This window comes from Phoca vitulina, unplaced genomic scaffold (assembly GCF_004348235.1).
Source record: "Phoca vitulina isolate PV1807 unplaced genomic scaffold, GSC_HSeal_1.0 scaffold10, whole genome shotgun sequence".
Lineage (NCBI taxonomy): Eukaryota > Metazoa > Chordata > Mammalia > Carnivora > Phocidae > Phoca > Phoca vitulina.
This window is the reverse complement of record NW_022589713.1, coordinates 24,743,203-24,763,724: the sequence shown is the minus strand read 5'-3', so window position 1 is coordinate 24,763,724 and position 20,522 is coordinate 24,743,203. Positions and strand designations below refer to the sequence as shown.

Genomic DNA, 20,522 nt, shown 5'->3' with positions numbered 1-20,522 from the left:
AGCATCATTTGGACAAAGCAGGGACCCCACCAGTTTGAATTATGCCATAAAGTTGCATCAGGGGATTCTCAAACTTTTTGCTTAGAATACTCCTTCCACTTCATCATTCGGCAACTTTGTCTAGCTTCCTAGTTTTATTCAAGCATCCTTCCAGTAGCTGATTAGCTATCTTAAGTTTTAGTACAGAAGTGGACATAGGGGTGCCTGGGTGGCTCAGTTGGTTAAGCGACTGCCTTCGGTTCAGGTCATGATCCTGGAGTCCCGGGATCGAGTCCCACATCAGGCTCCCTGCTCAGCGGGGAGTCTGCTTCTCCCTCTGACTCTCCTCCCTCTCATGCTCTCTGTCTCTCATTCTCTCTCTCTCAAATAAATAAATGAAATCTTTAAAAAAAAAAAAAGAAGTGGACATAGATGGGTTAAATAATGTGGAATCTGTGATTTGTTGAGATGGAAGTTCTCTCTAGTGGAGAAATGTCCTCTTTGGATGACAAGAGGGCTCCCTCTGCACCTTAAATGATCTCACCAGGGCACTGATGAGTGTTTATTTGGTGCTCTTAGTTCAGAATGTCAAAGTATCTTCCAAAGGTGATTTCTTCAAAAACATATTTGGGGTTAGTCAACGACAGAGCAACTGTTGGGACAACTGTCCCAACAAAATAGTTTGACCAGGTTACATCACCTTTTTTATGTTCTTTGTTCATAACGGTGGTGAAAAGAAGGACCACCCCTCCCGCCTTAGAAGGATTTCTGAGAGGGGGGAATCTGGGGGTGAGAAAGCTCTTAGAAGCTGTCATACCCTCATCCCAGATTGCTGAGACAAGAGCCATCATCAGGTAAAGTATGCCAGGTGTAGGAAGATGTCAAACACTCCTAGGACAATAATACCTAGTAGTTGTTTCACAATGGGAAGTTCAAAGTAATGGTAACAGGAAGGAGGTTCTTTTGGTAATAAATTTTTTTATTGTGGTAAAAGATATGTAACATAAAATCATTTTAAGTGTAGAGCTCTGTGGCATTAAGTGCACATTGTTGTGCAACCATCACCACCGTCTGTCTCCAGTACTTTTCCATCTTCCCACTGAAACTCTATATCCATTAAACACTAACTCCCACGATTCTTTTTTAAAAAAATTTAAGACCAGATTGTGTGGTTTCCTGGTTTTAAAAAAAACACCCAAAACCCAGAATACTTGTTTTAGCAAGGTATGCTCTCTTCCCAGATAGATATTAAGGAAATCAGATCTAATTCTCACTGTTGAAAAATTATCTTGGCATTGAAGAACCCACTGTTGACCCCATTTGAAGGAGACCCACTCCTTCTCCTTTGGAATCATTAAAGACTGGGCAGAGGAGGGCTCCCATTCGCAGCAGAAGCCTGACACATGAAGGGGTAGAATTTTCTCCTTGGATGGTGTTGATTGAAAAAAGAAAAAAGGGATGGGATCCTAACATAAGGGGACTGAAAATAGAAAAAAAGGCTTAAAGGAAAAGAGAGATGAGAGGTTGGGAGAGAATTGCTCTGGCCATATGTGGGTAGCGGCTACTCTTCTGGATAGCACACATGTGGAATATTTCTATTATCAGAAAGTTTTATTAGATAGTGCAGCTATAAAGTATAGTTTCCAGAGTTAGATGGACTTGATCCTGCCTATGTAGCATGCAAGCTCTGTGAATTTAAGCACGTTATTTCATCTTTTCAAGCCTCAGTTTTCTCATCTGCAAAATGGGGACAATAACAATATCTTCCAGTGGAAGAACCAGCTAGTTGGGCACCAAACATTTGTTTTCTTTTCTAGGCCCCAACAAGATCACATTTCACAGCCTCCTTTGCAGTTCAGTGTGGTCATATGACTAAGTTCTAGTCATTGGAATATAGGCAAGCTATGCCAAGTGCTGTTTTCAGCTAAAACTTCTGGAGAGAGCCCTCTCCACATCTTTTCCCTTCTGCGTGCTAATGCAAATAGCAATGAAGCCCCAAGGTATGGATGAACCACAAGATAGAAGCAACTGGGTTCTCCAATCACTGCATGAAAGAGAAACAACACTGATTAGGAAGATTTATCTTTGATTATTATGTGAGCTAGAAATAAACTTCTACTGCATGGGTGTTCTTGGTTACTGCGGTATCATTTCACCTAGGGTAAGTATAGAGTTGAATGAGATAATTTAAGCAAAGTGTCCAGTGTAGTACCAGGTAGCTGGTGAATGCTCAGTAAATGTTAGCTGTCTTTCCGTAGTGAAGAACAAGGGCCACAGAGCATGAGAGACCTGGGTTTAAATTAGGCTGCACTACTTAGCTGTGTAATCTTAAGCAATTTGCTTACACATATTCTTGAATTCCCAATCTGTAAAAAAGAGGGAATATTAATGAAAAGTGAAAGAATTATTTAAGTTGAGAGAGTATGTAACTTTTCTTTCATTTAGAAGCCCCCTTTATTCCTGCATGATTTCACACTATTTAAGCTGGTTATTGCTTTCCCATGCCACAGTATTGATTACAGGTCTCAGTAGAGGCAGCCTGCTGGGGCTGGGATGCCATTTACTTAAGTGGAGTTATGAATTCCTGTGCCATGGCCGATCCAATATAGAGACACCTATATGTCTGCAATCCTCTGGTAATTGTAGGACATTTAGGCTGAGTGAACTATTGACAGGCACAAACCCAGAAGCCCTTGAGCCTAGAAGAAGCCCTTGAGCCCAGAAGGCCATAAAAAAAGCACTTGGATTTTAACAGATCTCAAGAGAACATAACAAGTCCATGGGCCATTCAGGCTCTTTTTCCCCCTTTCAGTTGTAAGGTAGATAGAGAAGGAAGTGAATTTGCTTTCAACTGCCTGAGACTGTCTTTATTATAGGGGTTTCCAACAATGCCAAATATAGTTACTGATGGACCTCTTAATTCCACCTTCCTGTGTTTTGCACCAAGAATCAGATAATGTTGGTGTAATGCATGGGGTACCTAATAATCGAATCTATGGGTTTGGGGGAATTATGGGGCTGAATTGGGGCCACTGTCAAGGACTGAGATCTGGGGGTTAGAACTGAGATGTTTTTTTGTTTTCCTTTTCAAGCATTAAGAGTCAGAAGGTTTGTTAGAGAAAAACAGGATGCAGCAGAAAGAAAACAAGTTTGGCAACTAAGCCCAAAGAATCAGAAGAAAAATAAGAGGCACTTAGGAATCCAGGAGTTAGGAGTCACATGGTGTTGGGAATAAAGGGGGAAGGTCCAAGGCAAACTCAAAAACATACTCCTAGAGTCCAGTCCATTTGGCACTTGTGAGTCAGTCTGGCTCAGAGAGTACAAAGCAAAGACAATGAATTTGTGGTGAAAATACAATTCCAATTCAAGATGGCCTAGTCACACTTGAGAAAGGGAGAGATACCATTAGTTCTCTCTAACCAAAGGACAAATGTTAAGGATTTCATATAGGAGGAAGAGCAGAACGTATACATACATATGCACTCAGCTTTGCAATAAAAATACTGACCTACCTAAGAGAAATACCAGCCAGTCAGCTAGGTTTGGAGAATCAGTAGGAAGACAGTGTTTCTCAATGTGTGGTTGGGAAATGGCTTGCACCAACATCGTTTAGCATAGTTGCTAAAGTGAAGATTCCAGGACCACTGGGGTCTAGGATCCTGGTTCAGGATCAGCACCTTTCTGATTGGCCAGAAATCCAACTTTGGGGGTGTCATATGGGGGCTCATGAACATGGCTATTCTAAATCAATCATGCATGGCTACAGAAAAGAGAGGGCATAAAGAGTGAGTGAGATGAATCGTGGGTAAAAATGTCATTTGTTAGTTGCTTTGGACTTTGGGCCTCCTCTCATGCTGTCATGGGCTCTTGAGTCCTATAACCTCTGCTTTGACTTTGGGGACCTGCTTCTCCTTTTTTTCTGTTACTTCCTTCTGCCTGTTTTCTTGCTTGTGCCCATTGCACCATGACCTCAGTGAAAAACTGGGCCTCTCTCTTGCATAGGCATGGGGACAGGTTGATACACAGATCACCCTAGATACCTCTCCAAGGCAACCATACTCAGAAAATACCTAATGAACTCTGCATGGAGAAAGTGTCCAGGTTACCTGTATGGTTTGAGAATTAGAGAAGGAAATAGGAAATGGCCTTGAGGTGCTTATATGGTGTCTTTCTTTCTTTCTTTTTTTAAGATTTTATTTGTTTATTTGAGAGAGACACAGAGAGAGACAAAACATGAGCAGGGGGGAAGGGCACAGGGATAGGGAGAAGCAGATTTCCCGCTGAGCAGGGAGCCTAATACAGGGCTCGATCTCAGGACCCTGGGATCATGACTTGAGCTGAAGGCAGACAGTTAACCTATTGAGCCACCCAGGTGCCCCTATATGGTGTTTTTCTAGACTTTTCTGTCATGGCATCTTCCCATAGTATGAGGTACAGTTAGGGTGTTAACAATGTGTTAATAATGCCTGGTGATAGTGCCTTCTCACCCTCTTCTCTAAGACCCTTGTCTTGTAGAATCTATTCTGAATACTAGCATTGCCTTCTAAAGAATATATACTGGATATTCATAATGCATTGATGAAATCAAAAGAAATTATTAATATCACATTTCATGGAATTTAAGAGGCACAGATTTGCTTATAACCACACATTGGTAAGAAAGCATTGCATTATAACTTCATTAAGAACTTTTTTCCCCCTCAGTGGTGATTTATATAACTGGTAGTTTCTCAGATTTCATGAAATATGTTATATACAGACAAGTCTTGTTTCTGTTAACTGTTAGAATGATGGTAAATAAAACATTCTGGTTGGTTCAGGGTTAAGTGATATGCTTTATCAAGATGATTTATTTTCTAAGAAAGACCACAAAATAGAGACAGTACAACTCAATAAAAAGAGCATTAAAATTCACATTTGATTGCATGGGGGTGTTGAGCCTCAGTTTCTTCAACTGTAAAATGAAGATGAAGCTACCTCACTGTATGTTTGGAAGTAAATGAAACTAGGATTTTGATAGGGACTGTAATATGTCATAGAAATCATGGATAAATTAATTAAACAGCTAATATTAAATACAAGTCTACATCTATTCAGGAAGTAGAGCAATGTCCTTTGTCTCTAGGGTTACCAAAACAAACAAGAATCTTCTCTGAATGCCAGCACAGGTCTTTGAGGCTCAGTACATGTGGCTAAGAAAGCACTAAGCCTCTGACACCTTCATAATCACTTCAAAAATTAATTTCAGTGAGAATGAAGGGAAAAGCACTATAGAATTTTCTACTATGGTGATGAATAAGACAAAGATGTCTTCTTTCTCCTTTACTATTCAACACTGTATTGGGAGTATTAGTCCATGAAAATAAAGAAGAGCAATAACTAGAGCCATCAGGATAGTAAGTATGGGTAAAAGCTCTCTATTTTCAGATGATATAATTATACTGTTGGAAAATGCTGAAAAAGTAATAGAAAATTACTATAAACAATAATAGAACTTAATAAAATTGCAGTTTAAGAAAACAAACAAAATTCAGGGCACCCGGGTGGCTCAGTCGGTTAAGTGTCTGCCTTCGGCTCAGGTCATGATCCCAGGGTCCTGGAATCAAACCCCGCGTCGGGCTCCTTGCTCAGTGGGAGCCTGCTTCTCCCTCTCCCTCTGCCCCTGCCCCTGTTTGTGGGCTCTCTCTCTCTCTCACTCACTCTCTCTCTCTCAAATAAATAAATAAAATCTTTGAAAAAAAGAAAACAAACAAAATTCAATAACTTTATATTGACAAATGATAGAAGGCATAATGGAGGATTCCATTTATAAGAGTCAAAGAAACAAATAAAAACTAGGCATAAATTGAAAAAATGTTGGAAACCTATAAGAGAAAAACATTAAGCACTCCTGTAGACATAAAAGAAGACTTGAACAAATGGGTAGACATTCCATATTCTAGGATAGGAAGATTCAATATTAAAGAGGTTTCCTCTGCAATATCAATAAAAATACCATCAAGGTTTTTTTTTTCCCCTGATACTAGTTGTTTGTAAAGCTAAATGGACAGAAAAAAACAAGCAAAATGTCCAGAAAAACCCTTAAAAAGACAAAGAATACAGAAGAGGAAGGAGCTAGCTCTGCCAAGTATTAAAGTGTACTACGAAATGCCTGTAAGAGAAGATGGTAAAAAGTGGTATAGGGACAGGAAAGGAAGCTACATTTTTCTGAATATACTTGTTCTGTAGTTTTGACTTGAGAATCATGTAAACATTTTACACAGTTATAGAGCAAAATTAAATTTGTAAAAAAAATTCCTAGAAACTGAACGCAAAATGCAACAAATGAACTGAGAGTTCTATGGGATCGAGGTTTAGCTATGGAGAGGAATTGTTTCAAGAAGACTTTTAATATACAACTCAGCATCTACAAGATGGATCCAATGGTGAAAAAGAATTTCAAAATTTCAAAATTCATGAATTTTGAAATGTATACCAGAAAGCAAGGAAACTATTACTTACTATTAAGTTATGTCAAAAGAACTCGAGTTAAGGTGATTAACATAACATAATAAAATAAAATAAAATAAAAAGAACTCGAGTTAACTTAAAGCAATTTTCATTGGTTAAACATGCAGCAATTCAAGATTTCAAAGGAATAATAACTGAAATAGACTGAAACTCTCAGATATATTTTTAAAAATCTATAAATTTTTTTTTAAAAGATTTTATTTATTTGAGAGTGAGCAAAAGAGAGAGCAGGGGCAGGGGCAGAGGGAGAAGGAGAAGCGGACTCCCTGCATGGGGCTCAATCCCGGGACCCTGGGATCATGACCTGAGCTGAAGGCAGACACTTAACCCACTGAGCCACCCAGGCACCCCAAAATCCATAAATTCTTAATAATACTGGGGGACTTCACTAGTCACCTATGGAGGATGCAAGAGAAGTAATTTATTATTCTGAAAATTGGTTTAAAAAGAAGGAAAGATAAAACATTTTTCCTATCTTTCCTATATGAATCACACCTCAGGGAATCAAATAGTAATTAAAGGGAAAGTTTTTCTTTACAGAAGACATTAAACAATAAATAAAGAAGTAATGATAGAATTGGAAAGTTACCATTTTGAAAACCCTAACAAACTAACGAATGTAGGCAATGTTCCTCAATGACTGTTCACGCCCTAAGAAAGCTGCATCACTTATAAAAAGCATTCTTGCTAGAAAACAGATCTCAAATATGATCAAGCCCAACTACTCACTTATAGGGAACACAGAATGTGAGAAATGCCACAGGATAAACCAATATGGTTTCTTCAATAAGTAAATTGCATGGAAAAAAAAGAAGGAACTAACAGATTAAAAGAAACTTCAGAGATATTTTGGTCTAATGCAATGCTTGGACCTTATTTAGACCCCAATTTGAAAAAAAAAGAAAAGCAAAATATATATATATATATATATATATATATATATATATATATATATCTTAATAAATGAGGCAGGCTGTCAGTCAAATATGAATAGTGGCAGAATATTTGATGATATTAAGGAGGCTTAGTTAATATTCTTAGATATATAATATAATTAGATATCATATAATGGTTTATGGTTATGTTTATAGAATGGTTCCTTCCTCTTTAGAGATACATACTGAAGCATTTTGGGGTGAAATGATATCAGGGACAAGGCCACATCATGACCTTCATTGGCCCTCAGCACTTTTGCCTTCATGGGTCCCCTCCCACCATAGCAGATTTTTGGGATCCTAAAAATATCATTGCTTTCTGAGGTGAGAAAAAATTAAAACATTTTATTCAATCTTACAAGTTCATTTTTTCCTTTCTAATCTTAAAAGAAATGAAAACATCTTTGTGGACTCCTGAAAGTCTGCTGGGCCCTGGCACTGTGCTTAATGGATGTGTTTGCCCTGGTCTGGGATTTGCTTCAAAACAATCCAGTGGGGAGAGGAAGGGGGAAATGGATATTAGGGGTGTGTGTGAAGGAAAATTGGCCATGAGACAGTAATTGTTGAAGTTGTGTGCCTGGGCATGGGGAGTTATCATATCATCTTTCTCCTTTTATGTATGTTTGAACATTTCCACAATAAGTTAAAGCATCAGTTTCTGAAAAAAAGGCTTCTTTGAATGTTTTTATTTTTTACACAAAGGAACAGTACAGAATAAATAAAAGCAAAATAAAAAGCTGGTTATTTGAACTTCGTGTTCATGTGGGTCCTGAATAAATAAGAATCAAAGATATCAAGCCTCATTTGACACAAAGACCTAATTGTTAAAATTTTGCTAAGATTTAAAATCTAACCTGAGAGTGTTTTTAAAATTAAAAATTTTAAAATTTGCTTCCTAGTTTTTTGATGGTAGGAAGAATGATACCCATATGGATGAAAATGCTGCCTACCAACAGGGAACCATTTTATTTTGGAGCAAGCTGGCTAGGGACAGCATTATGAGAATTTCACAGTGGCCTTTGTGACAAAATAATGAATACAAATAAAGGGCAATACAGGAAGTCTATCCTGCCTTTCAGAAAAGCTGCATTTGGATATTGTGAGCAGGTGAGTGCAATATAGGCTTTGTGACCGAGTAAACTCCAGTATACCAAATATTGGTGTGGGCAATTCTCCACCTCACCCCAACCCCCGCCCCAGGAAGGTTAGACACCCCCTGCTGACCTCTCAGTACTTCCCTCTCTCCTCTATCCATTCACTCTGCAAAAAGGTACTGGACATCTCCTCTGCGCCAAGCACTGTGCTCGACACCTGTATACAGAGGGAACAAAACCTGGATCTCACCCTGAAGGAGCAAACCGGAAAGAACAAGTCAGCTACTGAGGAGACAGAGATGTAAATGGAAACTTTCAAAACAAGTTGACAGGCATTTTATTTTAAGATTTTCTTTATTTGTCAGAGAGAGAGGGCATGAGCGGGAGGTGGGGGGGAGGGGAGAGGGAGAAGCAGGCTCCCCACTGAGCAAGGATCCCCATGCAGGACTCGATCCCAGGACCCTGAGATCATGACCTGAGCTGAAGGCAGCTGCTTAACTGACTGAGCCACCCAGGTATCCCACAACTTGAGAGGTATTTTAATGGGGTAGGTGGAGAGGGTTAGAAGGCATCCCACAGAAGTGAAAGAGGAAAGTTTTCTGGAAGTGGAGGGAAATTTAAGAGACCTGAAGGGAAGTAGCATGTTTCAAGAAAAGCAGACTGAGGAAGGCATTCTGGGCAGAGAGAGAGGTATGTGCAAAGCTGAGAAGGCTGGGACAGTGCAGATAGGTATGAATGCCAGGCAGAAAAGCGGTGATAAAGGGGAGACTGGGTGCTGGAAAATGCTATGGAGACACTAGGCCATGGGAAAGTGGTCATGAAGAAGCAAATGTCAGGGTGCCTGGGTGGCACAGTTGGTTGAGCGTCCAACTCTTGGTTTCAGCTCAGGTCATGATCTCAAGGTCATGAGATCAAGCCCTGTGTCGGGCTCCATGCTCAGCACAGAGTCTGCTTGAGATTCTCTCTCCCCTTCCCTCTGTCCCTCTCACTCATGCTCTCTCTCAAATAAATAAGTAAGTCTTAAAAAAAAAAAGAGAGAGAAGCAAATGTCTATACCAGGGTCCTTCAAGTGTGGGCTGAAACCAGCAGCAGCAACATCACCCAGGAACTTGTTAGGATGCAAAATTCTCAGGCCCACTGTAGACCTCCTGTATCAGAAACTCTGAGGATGGGGTTCAGCAGTCTGCATTTTAGCAAGTTTTCTACGTGATTCTGACGCACGCTAAGTTTGAAACCATTGGTTCTCAATCGGGAGCAATTTTACCCTCCAGGAAACATTTAGCAATATCTGAATAGACCTTTTGCTCTAAGACTGATGGGGCTGGAGTACTACTAGCATCTAGTAACCAGGGATGCTGCTAAACATTGTAGAACGCATAGGACAAGCCCCCACAACAAAATCCAAATGTCAATGGTGCAGCTGTTGAGAAGCCCTGATCCTTCCTTCTTCCCTTCCTCCCTCTCCCTCTCCAACTCCCTATATCTTTCTTTCTCTTTCTTTCTCATCTATCTATCACCCATCATCTATCTCCTTTATTCCCACTTGTTTCTCTACAGACAGCAGAACACTCACAGGACCATAGAGGGCTTCTTTTGTGAATTTTTGTTTATACCATTTCAGACAACCCTCTCCTTTTATTCAATTCGTAACTCCCTATGACAAAGTTGATCTATGGCTAATGGACATATGATTTGATTTCTGCCCCACGTAGGACCAGTTATCTCGCTGGGAATGGAATGGGGGCTGCCCAGAATACAGGCAGCAATCACCACCCTAGGCCAGAAGCTGAAGCTCTTGGCATTCTGCGTATGAACTGACACATGAAGTCCCAAACAGCCAGCAGTCCTGATTTTGACATGAAAGACAGTCCTGATGGCAAGTGAGGCTTGAAATATCTTAGCTCTTATCGGAGACAAGATATTCGGGACAACTCTGAGTTGCTCCTCAAGAACATGGAGAGAAGCGTATCTGCTGAGAGTTCAAGCACAGAGTCCACACAGAACAGTATGAAGCAAAGATATACAAGGTCACATTAAAGAAGCTGGGACTAACCAACCAGACAGGATTCTAATCTGACAATACTGTCAAATCAAAAGAACTCTATCAGAAGAAGGTTTGTGGGGCAAAAAGGGTAAAGAAAATGTAAAGTTACAAAGACAAACACTGGCAAAGCCCATCTAACAGTGTCCAGGGGATTAGGTGCCCTGAAAGATCAACATGAATGGTTAGTCTGCCTCATGGACCTATCTTCCCTTAGTGGAGGTAGAGGCCCTAGGCTTTCGGAGTCTGAAGCCATTCACCATCCCTGTTATTCAGCACCCCTGGCTCTGCTGTCAGACTATTATAGCAGCCTTCTGATAGCTGTCTTTCCTATGGCTGGCCCACAGAGAGACAGTGTCTTGATTAAACTGATGTGAATGCTGAGGTTGCTTGATGGGCATGTTTCTCACTGAACATGAATTAACTGGCCTTTCAGTTTATAGGTTCCGGTCTCTACTGAATTTACTTAGTCATCCTGAATTGGTAGAATCAACTCTGGGGCATGGATAACATGGAGTTTCTGGACTCCCAAGGCAGAAGGAGGGTCAGAGCTTAGATCATAAAAAATGCTTTCTGGAGTCTGCTCCTGGCATTCTACCTCTTGTTTTTCTTTGGTCAACCTCACAAGGTGTCTTTTCTTCCAACATATATATTCCCATGATACCCAAAAAGCATTTATGGTAGATTGAAAAAAATGGCCATCATACTTGGCAGCTCTTCTCACCAAGAGGCAGTCTATTTCCTCACCCTTTGAATCTGGGATGGCCATGTGACTTGCTCTGGCCAATAGAATATGGAGGAAGTGACCTCATATGAGTTCTGTGACTAGACCTTAAGAGACTTTGTTTACAGCTTCTGTTCTTGCTCTTTCAGAACTCTAAGGTCACTATGTGTGTAAGTCTCCAAGCTAGCCTTCTGGATGACGAGAGATAAATGGCTCAAATACCCAGGCATTCCAGATGATAGCTAGTCAAGCCCCAGAAGCAGAGTCACCTTGCAAATACATGAGAGTCCAAGCAAGACCAAGAGAAGAACCTCCTAGATTAACTCAATTTGCTGATGCATAGGGTCATAAGCTAAATAAATGATTATTGTCTTAAGCTACTAAATTTTGGATTGTCTGTTATGCAACAGCAGATAACTGATACAGTGTTTGTATTTTTAATATCTCCCAATTGCACCATGAACTTATTGCCACAGTTTGTCTCTGAGAAGCCACGGATTTTGCCTCTTGACATAACACAGTCAGGATTTATCTTGGACTATCTCATGAGCTTCAATGGCTCCTGCAGAGGAAATAGCCCCTGCATCTTCCATCAAGATGCTAAGAGATTTGCGTAAGTGGTACAGAAAATGTTGGGTTTGCCAACATTCACATGAGGAGAAAGAGGAGAGTTAAATACATAAACAGTTGCATTTCTCGGAAATAGATTTCTGACCTTCAGCCGGCGGTCCGGATCTCCACTGCATAGAGAATTGACTGATACTTTGAATGATTTCCAGGCTGGGCTTAAGTTATTCATAACAACCTGAGGAAAGAAAGAGAGGAAGAGGAGTGGTGGGTTGGGGAAGAAATGCTTGACATTTTCACATTTCAACATAAAAACTGTTAGAGAAGCATTGTGGCAGTTATGAAAAGGACAATTGCCTGGAATAGATGTTTTAATGAAAACATGGAGTAGAAAATCTTTTAAGGGTTCCCATTAAGTGGGTCATTATTGGCAGAACTCCTGTGCCCACTGGCCTGGCTGTTGTCTCATAAATAATGACAGTAATATATTCCAGCATGTAGATGCTGGGGATGACCCCTCTATATCAAATGGAGCTAGGATTGAGGAGGCAGGCCTACCTCTGGCCTCTGATAAAGGATCTCCAGTTCTATAGGACTGTCATTCCTATGCAGTGTAAGTAAAGACCATTGGTTGGTGTAGAGATTGTTAGCAGGTCATTTCTACTGCTAAAGAATTGAATGGTTTTTGGTAACTCATGACCTCGAGTCAGAGCAGATTGCAAGTCAGAGGAGAAGTTTCTTTTAAAAGAAAAACCCCAGGAGTATACTTATACCAGCTATCCTAGGAAGGCATAATAGGGCAGATCTTCAAATCTTCAGTGTCACAAACTAAGTCTATAACAGTGAAATCCTTTTGGAAGCAGCTTACTAATTAATCCTGTCCAAGAATCCATACAAGTCGTCTTAGTCTGCCATCACTATGATTCAAATAAGTCAACTGGGCTTAGAATATATGAGTATTTGCTCTGTGCCTAGGATTGTACTGTGTACTTTAGGATAGGGGTTCCCAAAGTGTGGTCCTTAGAACAGCAGGAGAACCAGCATCACCTAGGAACTTGTTAAAAGTGCAGATTTGTAGGTTGTACCCAGACCTACTGACAGAAACTCTGGAGGTGGGCCCCCTATATGATTCTGATGCATGAAATTCAAGAACTACTGCTCTAGGGTACGTACAACTGAAGTCAAATAGAATTCTGTCATATCGATTTTTCTTCCTATGAAATTTTTAGTTAGCAGAAGTCTTAGCATTATAAAAAAATTAATTCTCTATCTAAATAACGTAATTATTTTATAAGTGATTCTCTCTTATACTGGATTCCTTAATATAACTATGAATTATTGATTGTATCATGGACTCTAATTATTAAATTTCTTTGATTGCATTAAAGTACAAAAAATAATGCTCCTGTGGGGCTTTGTCTTGTGCCCTGATACCCTGGGGATGATCAAAGTGATAGTGAGAAGAAAAGTTCGATAAAAGGGCTTGGGTTAATTTAAAGTTCTCACCTTTATATAAAAACACTAAGAAGTGATGATATTTCATTGCAACAGTTTTGAAAAACTGAATAGCAGATCAAAGTTTCAACTAGAAATTTCCTATGAAATTAGAATTTGTGTGTGTGTGTGTGTGTGTGCACTTCCCCTAAGAGAACAGTATTCTTAGTATTTATTTCATATCTGTTGAATAAGAAAGAGGAAAAAAATCGACGTCATGTTGCTGACTCACTGGAAAACTTTACAATCACATTTCTTGTGAGACTCCAGAAGCCCCTCAGGAAGGAGGTATGGGAGGAGTTCTAGAGATTCTTGGGAATAGGAGAATTTACCAATACCAATAATGAGAAAAGGACTGCTGTCAGGAGCAGAGGAGAGGGGGATCTTGTGAGAGAAGTCTAATAATACAACTCTCATCTCCTTTCTGTCTGCACATTAAAGCCCTCATTCACTGACCGGAGCAAAAGCATGAAGGGACACAACACTTCTAATTCTCACCAAAGTTTATTTACTTCTCCTGGAAGAAGTCTGTCCCACCAAAGGAATCTGTATCTATGAAAGGGACTCTATTTGATGGTGGCAATTTGGTGCCACTCAGGGAAACTATTGCACCTCAATCTACTCCCCAGGGGTTAAATTCCAGATAATCACATTGTACTATAACATGTAGTAGACATATTATCTATACTCAACTCCATTCATTATCCATTCTTTTATTAAGCACATTTTATTAAATGCCAACTATGTACCATATCCATAGACTTTGCCCATTCAAGACTATTTAATTCTTGTCTACCTTAAATATATCACAAAAAGTTCCCCTAATGCTACTTGCAACTCTATTACTTTAGGAAAATGGAAATGGATTTCTAATGTGAGGTAGTGGGAACATGGCACCCCCACTATAATCCTATGAAAGTCATGAGGGTTTCTTCTTCATTTATTCCACCACTGGTGGTGTGTGTGTGTGTGTGCGTATATAACAGTCTTCTCTCAGCTCTGTTATTCATCACAATCACCCCCCATCCCCCTTATCAATGTACTTCTCATCCCTACAGACTCTCTTGGACTAGCTTGTAAATAAAATAAAATAAAAAGTGGAGATTGGGGTTGGTCGTTGAATGGGTGTGTGGTACTGGGTGGTGGTGGGGTTAATAAGGGATAAGGTTTGGAGCCCCAGGGAGAAAGAGGAGGGGGCTCGAGAAGGAGATGGAGCTAGACCAAGTGGCAGCTGAGACAGGGCAGGTGTTCATATGATAGGCCTGACATCAGCCCAGTGTATGAACTTTTACTGGGGAGGCAGAATGGCTTCACAAATTATAGTGAAGCTCAGGCCAAACAAACTTGGTTCAAACCTCTGCTCTACCCCTTGCTAACTATGAGAACTTGGAAAGTCATTTGACTTCCCAAAGGTTCAGTTAATCAACTATAAAATGGGGGTAATAATAATCATGTCAAGGGATTGTTGTGAGAAGAAAATAAAATAATGCATATAAATCACTTAGCACAATGCCTGGCACTTAATCACTCTCATTAAATGTTAGCTAATATTCATATTTTTATTACTAATAAATTGCTGACTGAATGTATTGAAGGTCAACAATGGAAAATTTGGGTGAGAGAGGGTCTTGTAATATATCTAAACTGAGAATTAAAAAAAGCTACAAAAGGCAGAGAGTCCTCTTAAAGATAGTGAAGACTCCAGACTACAGACATCAAGAAATGTAAGGGCTTCTTGAAACAGGTCAATTTATTATCTTAGCAGATGAGATGGCAAAGCTGAAGATGACTCTTCTCACCTCAGTTCGGTGTACAAGCTGCTGGGTTGCATCATCATTCATACGAAAAATTTCCAGAAATGGGTCAGATTTACTGAAGAAATCCTAAAATAGATAAACAAAAATCAGTTATTCCCCACCTATACATATTTGATCCTGCCTTGAATCAAATGCCACTGGATTTGACCCTTCCCTGCTTTGTTCTTCATCTCTGTGATCCACCCTTGGCTAGAATGAACTGCATCTGAACTCCAAGTCCTTGGAGAAGTACATTCTTGGTTGAGTAAAATCCAAAGTATTCTTCAAAGATCAATTCCAATGATCATGTTTGAAAAGCAATGTATTTGTTGTCTTAAACATATTAATTATAGTTATCATTAAAGCCTCTGTCTGCTGACTATAGTATCTGGATCACCTATGGATCTGTTTTTATTATCTGTTTCTTCGTTTTGCCTCTTGGTATACCAGACACTGTAAGAAAGACTATAAAGGCTTCAGATGAGTCTTTAGCTTCTGGTAAGCAGTTAGAATGGGGGAACTTACCTGAATCCAATTAGCATTGAGCTATTTAGAGATTGGTTTCTTCAAAAATCTTTATAGGCACAATATATTTTTGATTCATTTATTCTTTGAATATTATCTTTAAAGGGCTCTAACTGGAGGGGAGGAGCAAGATGGCGGAGGTGTAGGAGACCTAAATTTCATCAGGTCCCAGGAATTCAGCTGGATAGGGATCAAACCATTCTGAACACCTATGAACTCAACAGGAGACTGAAGAAAAGAACAGCAACAGCTCTCTGAACAGAAAAGCAACCACTTTCTGGAAGGTAGGACGTGTGGAGAAGTGAATCCGAGGCGGTATTCGGGAGGATAGACGGCAGCAGAGGGGCCTCCATCGGCCGCTTCTGGCAAGTGATACAGCCTCAGAGCACAAAATCGGAACTTTTAGAAGTCTGCTCCACTGAGGGACATCGCTCCAGTGGCTAAGCAGGGCGTGGAACCCTCGCAGGACAGTGTGGTCTCAGGACCCTCGGGGTCACAGGAAGACCTGGGGTGCCTGAGTGCGGCAGAGCTCCCAGGTATCGGAGCGGGGAAGCCGGCTGCAGAGGGAGCCGAGGCGTGGGCTCTCAGCCTGGGGTTGCCATAAACCGTGATCCGCGGCACCGTTGGGCCACTGCTCCTCCAGCAGGGACCCAACAAGTGGCAGATCCAGGGAGACTCCCCTTCCTCCCCGGGAGGAGCGGCGCGGGAGCGCACTGCTGGAATCTGCTGGGTTTGGAGACTCCACACGGGGTCGGGTGCCAGAGATAGAAATGCTTGGTCACAGGCTGGGTGAGCACGGAGTGCGGCCGGAGACCAGGGAGACGGGAGTGACTGACTGCTTTTCTCTGGGGCGCACTGAGGAGTGGGGCCCCAAGTTCTCGGCTCCTCCGGGGCAGAGATTGGGAGGCCGCCATTTTCACTCTCATCCTCCAAAGCTGTACGGAAAGCTTGCAGGGAAAAAAAGCTCCCGAGAGCAAAGCCGAGCAGATTACTTAGCCCAGACCGGGCAAGGGCGGGGCAATTCCGCCTCCAGGAAAGACATTTGGGAACCACGGCAACAGGCCCCCCCCCAGAAGATCAGCAAGACCCGCCAGCCAAGACCAAGTTTACTGATCAATGAGAACGGCAGAACTCCAGTGCTAGGGGAATACTGCACATAGAATCCACGGCTTTTTTACCATGATTCTTTAGTCTTTCAAAGTTAATTTTTTTTAACTTTCTTTTTCTTTTCTTTTTTTTTTTTTGAATTTTTCTTTTTCCCTTTTTCAACCAACATCTTATCAATCCCTTTTTTAAAAAATCTTTTTTATTTTTCATTTTTAGAGTCATATTCTATCCCTTCATAGTAGTTAACCTTATTTTTGGTACATATATATAAGTTGTTCTCTCTTTAAAATTTTGGGATACAGTTTCTTCTAACAGATAAAAATATACCCTAAATCTCTAGTGTATGGCTTTGTTCTAGTCTCCTGCCTGATCACATTCTCTCCCTTTTCTTTTTTAAATCCTTTTCTTTCTTTTTTCAACCAACTTCTAATCTTATCAATTCCTTTTATAAAATCTTTTATAATTTTCATCTTTACAGTCATATTCCATCCCTTCATTGTATTTACCCTTATTTTTGTACATATATAAGTTTTTCTTTCTTTAAAATTTTGGGAGGCATTTTCTTCTAAGAGACCAAAATACACCCAAAATCTAGTGTGTGGCACTGATCTATGCACCAGCCTGATCATATTTGATCATACTGTCTTTTTGTTTGTTTGTTTGTTTGTTTGTTTTTCTCTTTTTTTCTTTCTTTCCCTTTCTTTTCCCCCCGTTTCAGGTCTCTTCTGATTTGTTTAGTATATATTTTTCTGGGGTTGTTGTTATCCTGTTAGCATTTTGTTCTCTCATTCATCTATTCTCCTCTGGACAAAATGACAAGACAGAAAAAATCACCTAAAAAAAAAAAAAGAATAAGAGGCAGTACCAACTGCCAGGGACCTAATCAATATGGACATTAGTAAGATAGATCACATCCTAGATCACAAATCAGGTCTCAACCAGTACCAAAAGATTGGGATCATTCCCTGCATATTTTCAGACCACAATGCTTTGAAACTAGAACTCAATCACAAGAGGAAAGTTGGAAAGAACTCAAATACATGGAGGCTATAGAGCATCCTACTGAAGAATGAATGGGTCAACCAGGAAATTAAAGAAGAATTAAAAAAATTCATGGAAACAAATGAAAATGAAAACACAACTGTTCAAAATCTTTGGGATGCAGCAAAGGCCGTCCTAAGAGGAAAGTATATAGCAATACAAACCTTTCTCAAGAAACAAGAAAGGTCTCAAATACACAACCTAACCCTACCCCTAAAGGAGCTGGAGAAAGAACAGCAAATAAAGCCTAAACCCAGCAGGAGAAGAGAAATAAGAAGGATCAGAGCAGAAATCAATGAAATAGAAACCAAAAGAACAGTAGAACAGATCAACGAAACTAGGAGCTGGTTCTTTGAAAGAATTAACAAGATTGATAAACCCCTGGCCAGACTTATCAAAATGAAAAGAGAAATGACCCAAATAAATAAAATCATGAATGAAAGAGGAGAGATCACAATCAACACCAAAGAAATACAAACAATTATAAGAACATATTATGAGCAACTCTATGCCAGCAAATTAGATAATCTGGAAGAAATGGATGCATTCCTAGAGATGTATTAACTACCAAAACTGAACCAGGAAGAAACAGAAAACCTGAACAGACCTATAACTACTAAGGAAATTGAAGCAGTCATCAAAAATCTCCCAATAAACAAAAGCCCAGGGCCAGATGGCTTCCCAGGGGAATTCTACCAAACATTTAAAGAAGAATTAATACCTATTCTTCTGAAACTGTTCCAAAAAATAGAAATGGAAGGAAAACTTCCAAACTTGATTTATGAGGCCACCATTACCTTGATCCCCAAACCAGACAAAGACCCCACCAAAAAGGAGAATTACAGACCAATATCCTTGATGAACATGGATGCAAAAATTCTCACCAAAATACTAGCTAATAGGACCCAACAGTACATTAAAAGGATTATTCACCACGACAAAGTGGGATTTATCGCTGGGCTGCAAGGTTGGTTCAACATCCACAAATCAATCAATGTGATACAATACATTAGTAAAAGAAAGAACAAGAACCATATGATCCTCTCAATAGATGCAGAAAAAGCATTTGACAAAGTACAGCATCCTTTCTTGATCAAAACTCTTCAGAGTATAGGGATAGAGGGTACATACCTCAATATCATAAAAGCCATCTATGAAAAACCCACAGTGAATATCATTCTCAATGGGGAAAAACTGAGAGCCTTCCCCCTAAGGTCAGGAACGTGGCAGGGATGTCCACTATCACCACTGCTATTCAACATAGTATTACAAGTCCTAGCCACAGCAATCAGACAACAAAAAGAAATAAAAGGCATCTGAATTGGCAAAGAAGAAGTCAAACTCTCACTCTTTGCAGATGATATGATACTTTATGTGGAAAACCCAAAAGACTCCACCCCAAAACTGCTAGAACTCCTACAGGAATTCAGTAAAGTGGCAGGACATAAAATCAATGCACAGAAATCGGTGGCATTCCTATACACCAACAAGACAGAAGAAAGAAAATTAAGGAATCGATCCCATTTACAATTGCACCCAAAAAATAAGATACCTAGGAATAAATCTAACCAAAAAGGCAAAGAATCTGTACTCAGAAAACTATAAAATACTCATGAAAGAAATTGAGGAAGACACAAAGAAATGGAAAAACGTTCCATGCTCATGGATTAGAAGAACAAATATTGTGAAGATGTCAATGCTACCTAGAGCAGTCTACACATTCAATGCAATCCCCATCAAAATACCATCAACTTTTTTCAAAGAAATGGAACAAATCATCCTAAAATTCATAAGGAACCAGAAAAGACCCCAAATAGCCAGAGGAATGTTGAAAAAGAAAAGCAAAGCTGGTGGCATCACAATTCCTGACTTCAAGCTCTATTACAAAGTTGTCATCATCAAGACAGTATGGTACTGGCACAAAAACAGACACATAGATCAATGGAACAGAATAGAGAGCCCAGAAATGGACCCTCAACTCTATGGTCAACTAATCTTCGACAAAGCAGGAAAGAATATCCAATGGAAAAAAGACAGTCTCTTCAACAAATGGTGTTGGGAAAATTGGACAGCCACATGCAGAAGAACGAAACTGGACCATTTCCTTAACACCACACACAAAAATAGACTCAAAATGGTTGAAGGACCTAAATATGAGACAGGAATCCATCAAAATCCTAAAGGAAAACACAGGCAGCAACGTCTTTGACCTCATGAAAAAGTGCTCAACATCGCTCGGCATCAGGGAAATCCAAATCAAAACCTCAATGAGATACCACCTCACAGCAGTCAGAATGGCTAAAATTAACAAGTCAGGAAATGACAGATGTTGGCGGGGATGCAGAGAAAGGGGAACCCTCCTACACTGTTGGTGGGAATGCAAGCTGGTGCAGCCACTCTGGAAAACAGTATGGAGGTTCCTCAAAAAGTTGAAAATAGAGCTACCATACGATCCAGCAATTGCACTCCTGGGTATTTATTCCAAAGATACAAATGTAGGGATCCTCAGGGGTACGTGCACCCCGATGTTTATAGCAGCAATGTCCACAATAGCCAAACTGTGGAAAGAGCCCAGATGTCCATCGACAGATGAATGGATAAAGAAGAAGTGGTATATATACACAATGGAATATTATGCAGCCATCAAAAGGAATGAAATATTGCCATTTGCAATGACGTGGATGGAACTGGAGGGTATTATGCTGAGGG

General features: G+C 40.1%; 1 protein-coding gene across 2 annotated transcripts in view; it reads right to left on the bottom strand.

Annotated features, from left to right (window-relative positions):
• CPNE4 (copine 4) overlaps positions 1-20,522 on the bottom strand; it is a 479,148-nt gene that overhangs the window by 104,761 nt on the left and 353,865 nt on the right. For both annotated transcript variants that reach the window (XM_032408703.1, XM_032408704.1), the window contains exons 6-7: positions 15,144-15,227; positions 11,999-12,088 (exon numbers count right to left, since the gene is read on the bottom strand). In XM_032408703.1, coding sequence (XP_032264594.1) covers positions 11,999-12,088; positions 15,144-15,227 — 174 coding nt within the window. The remainder of the gene's footprint in view (positions 1-11,998; positions 12,089-15,143; positions 15,228-20,522) is intronic.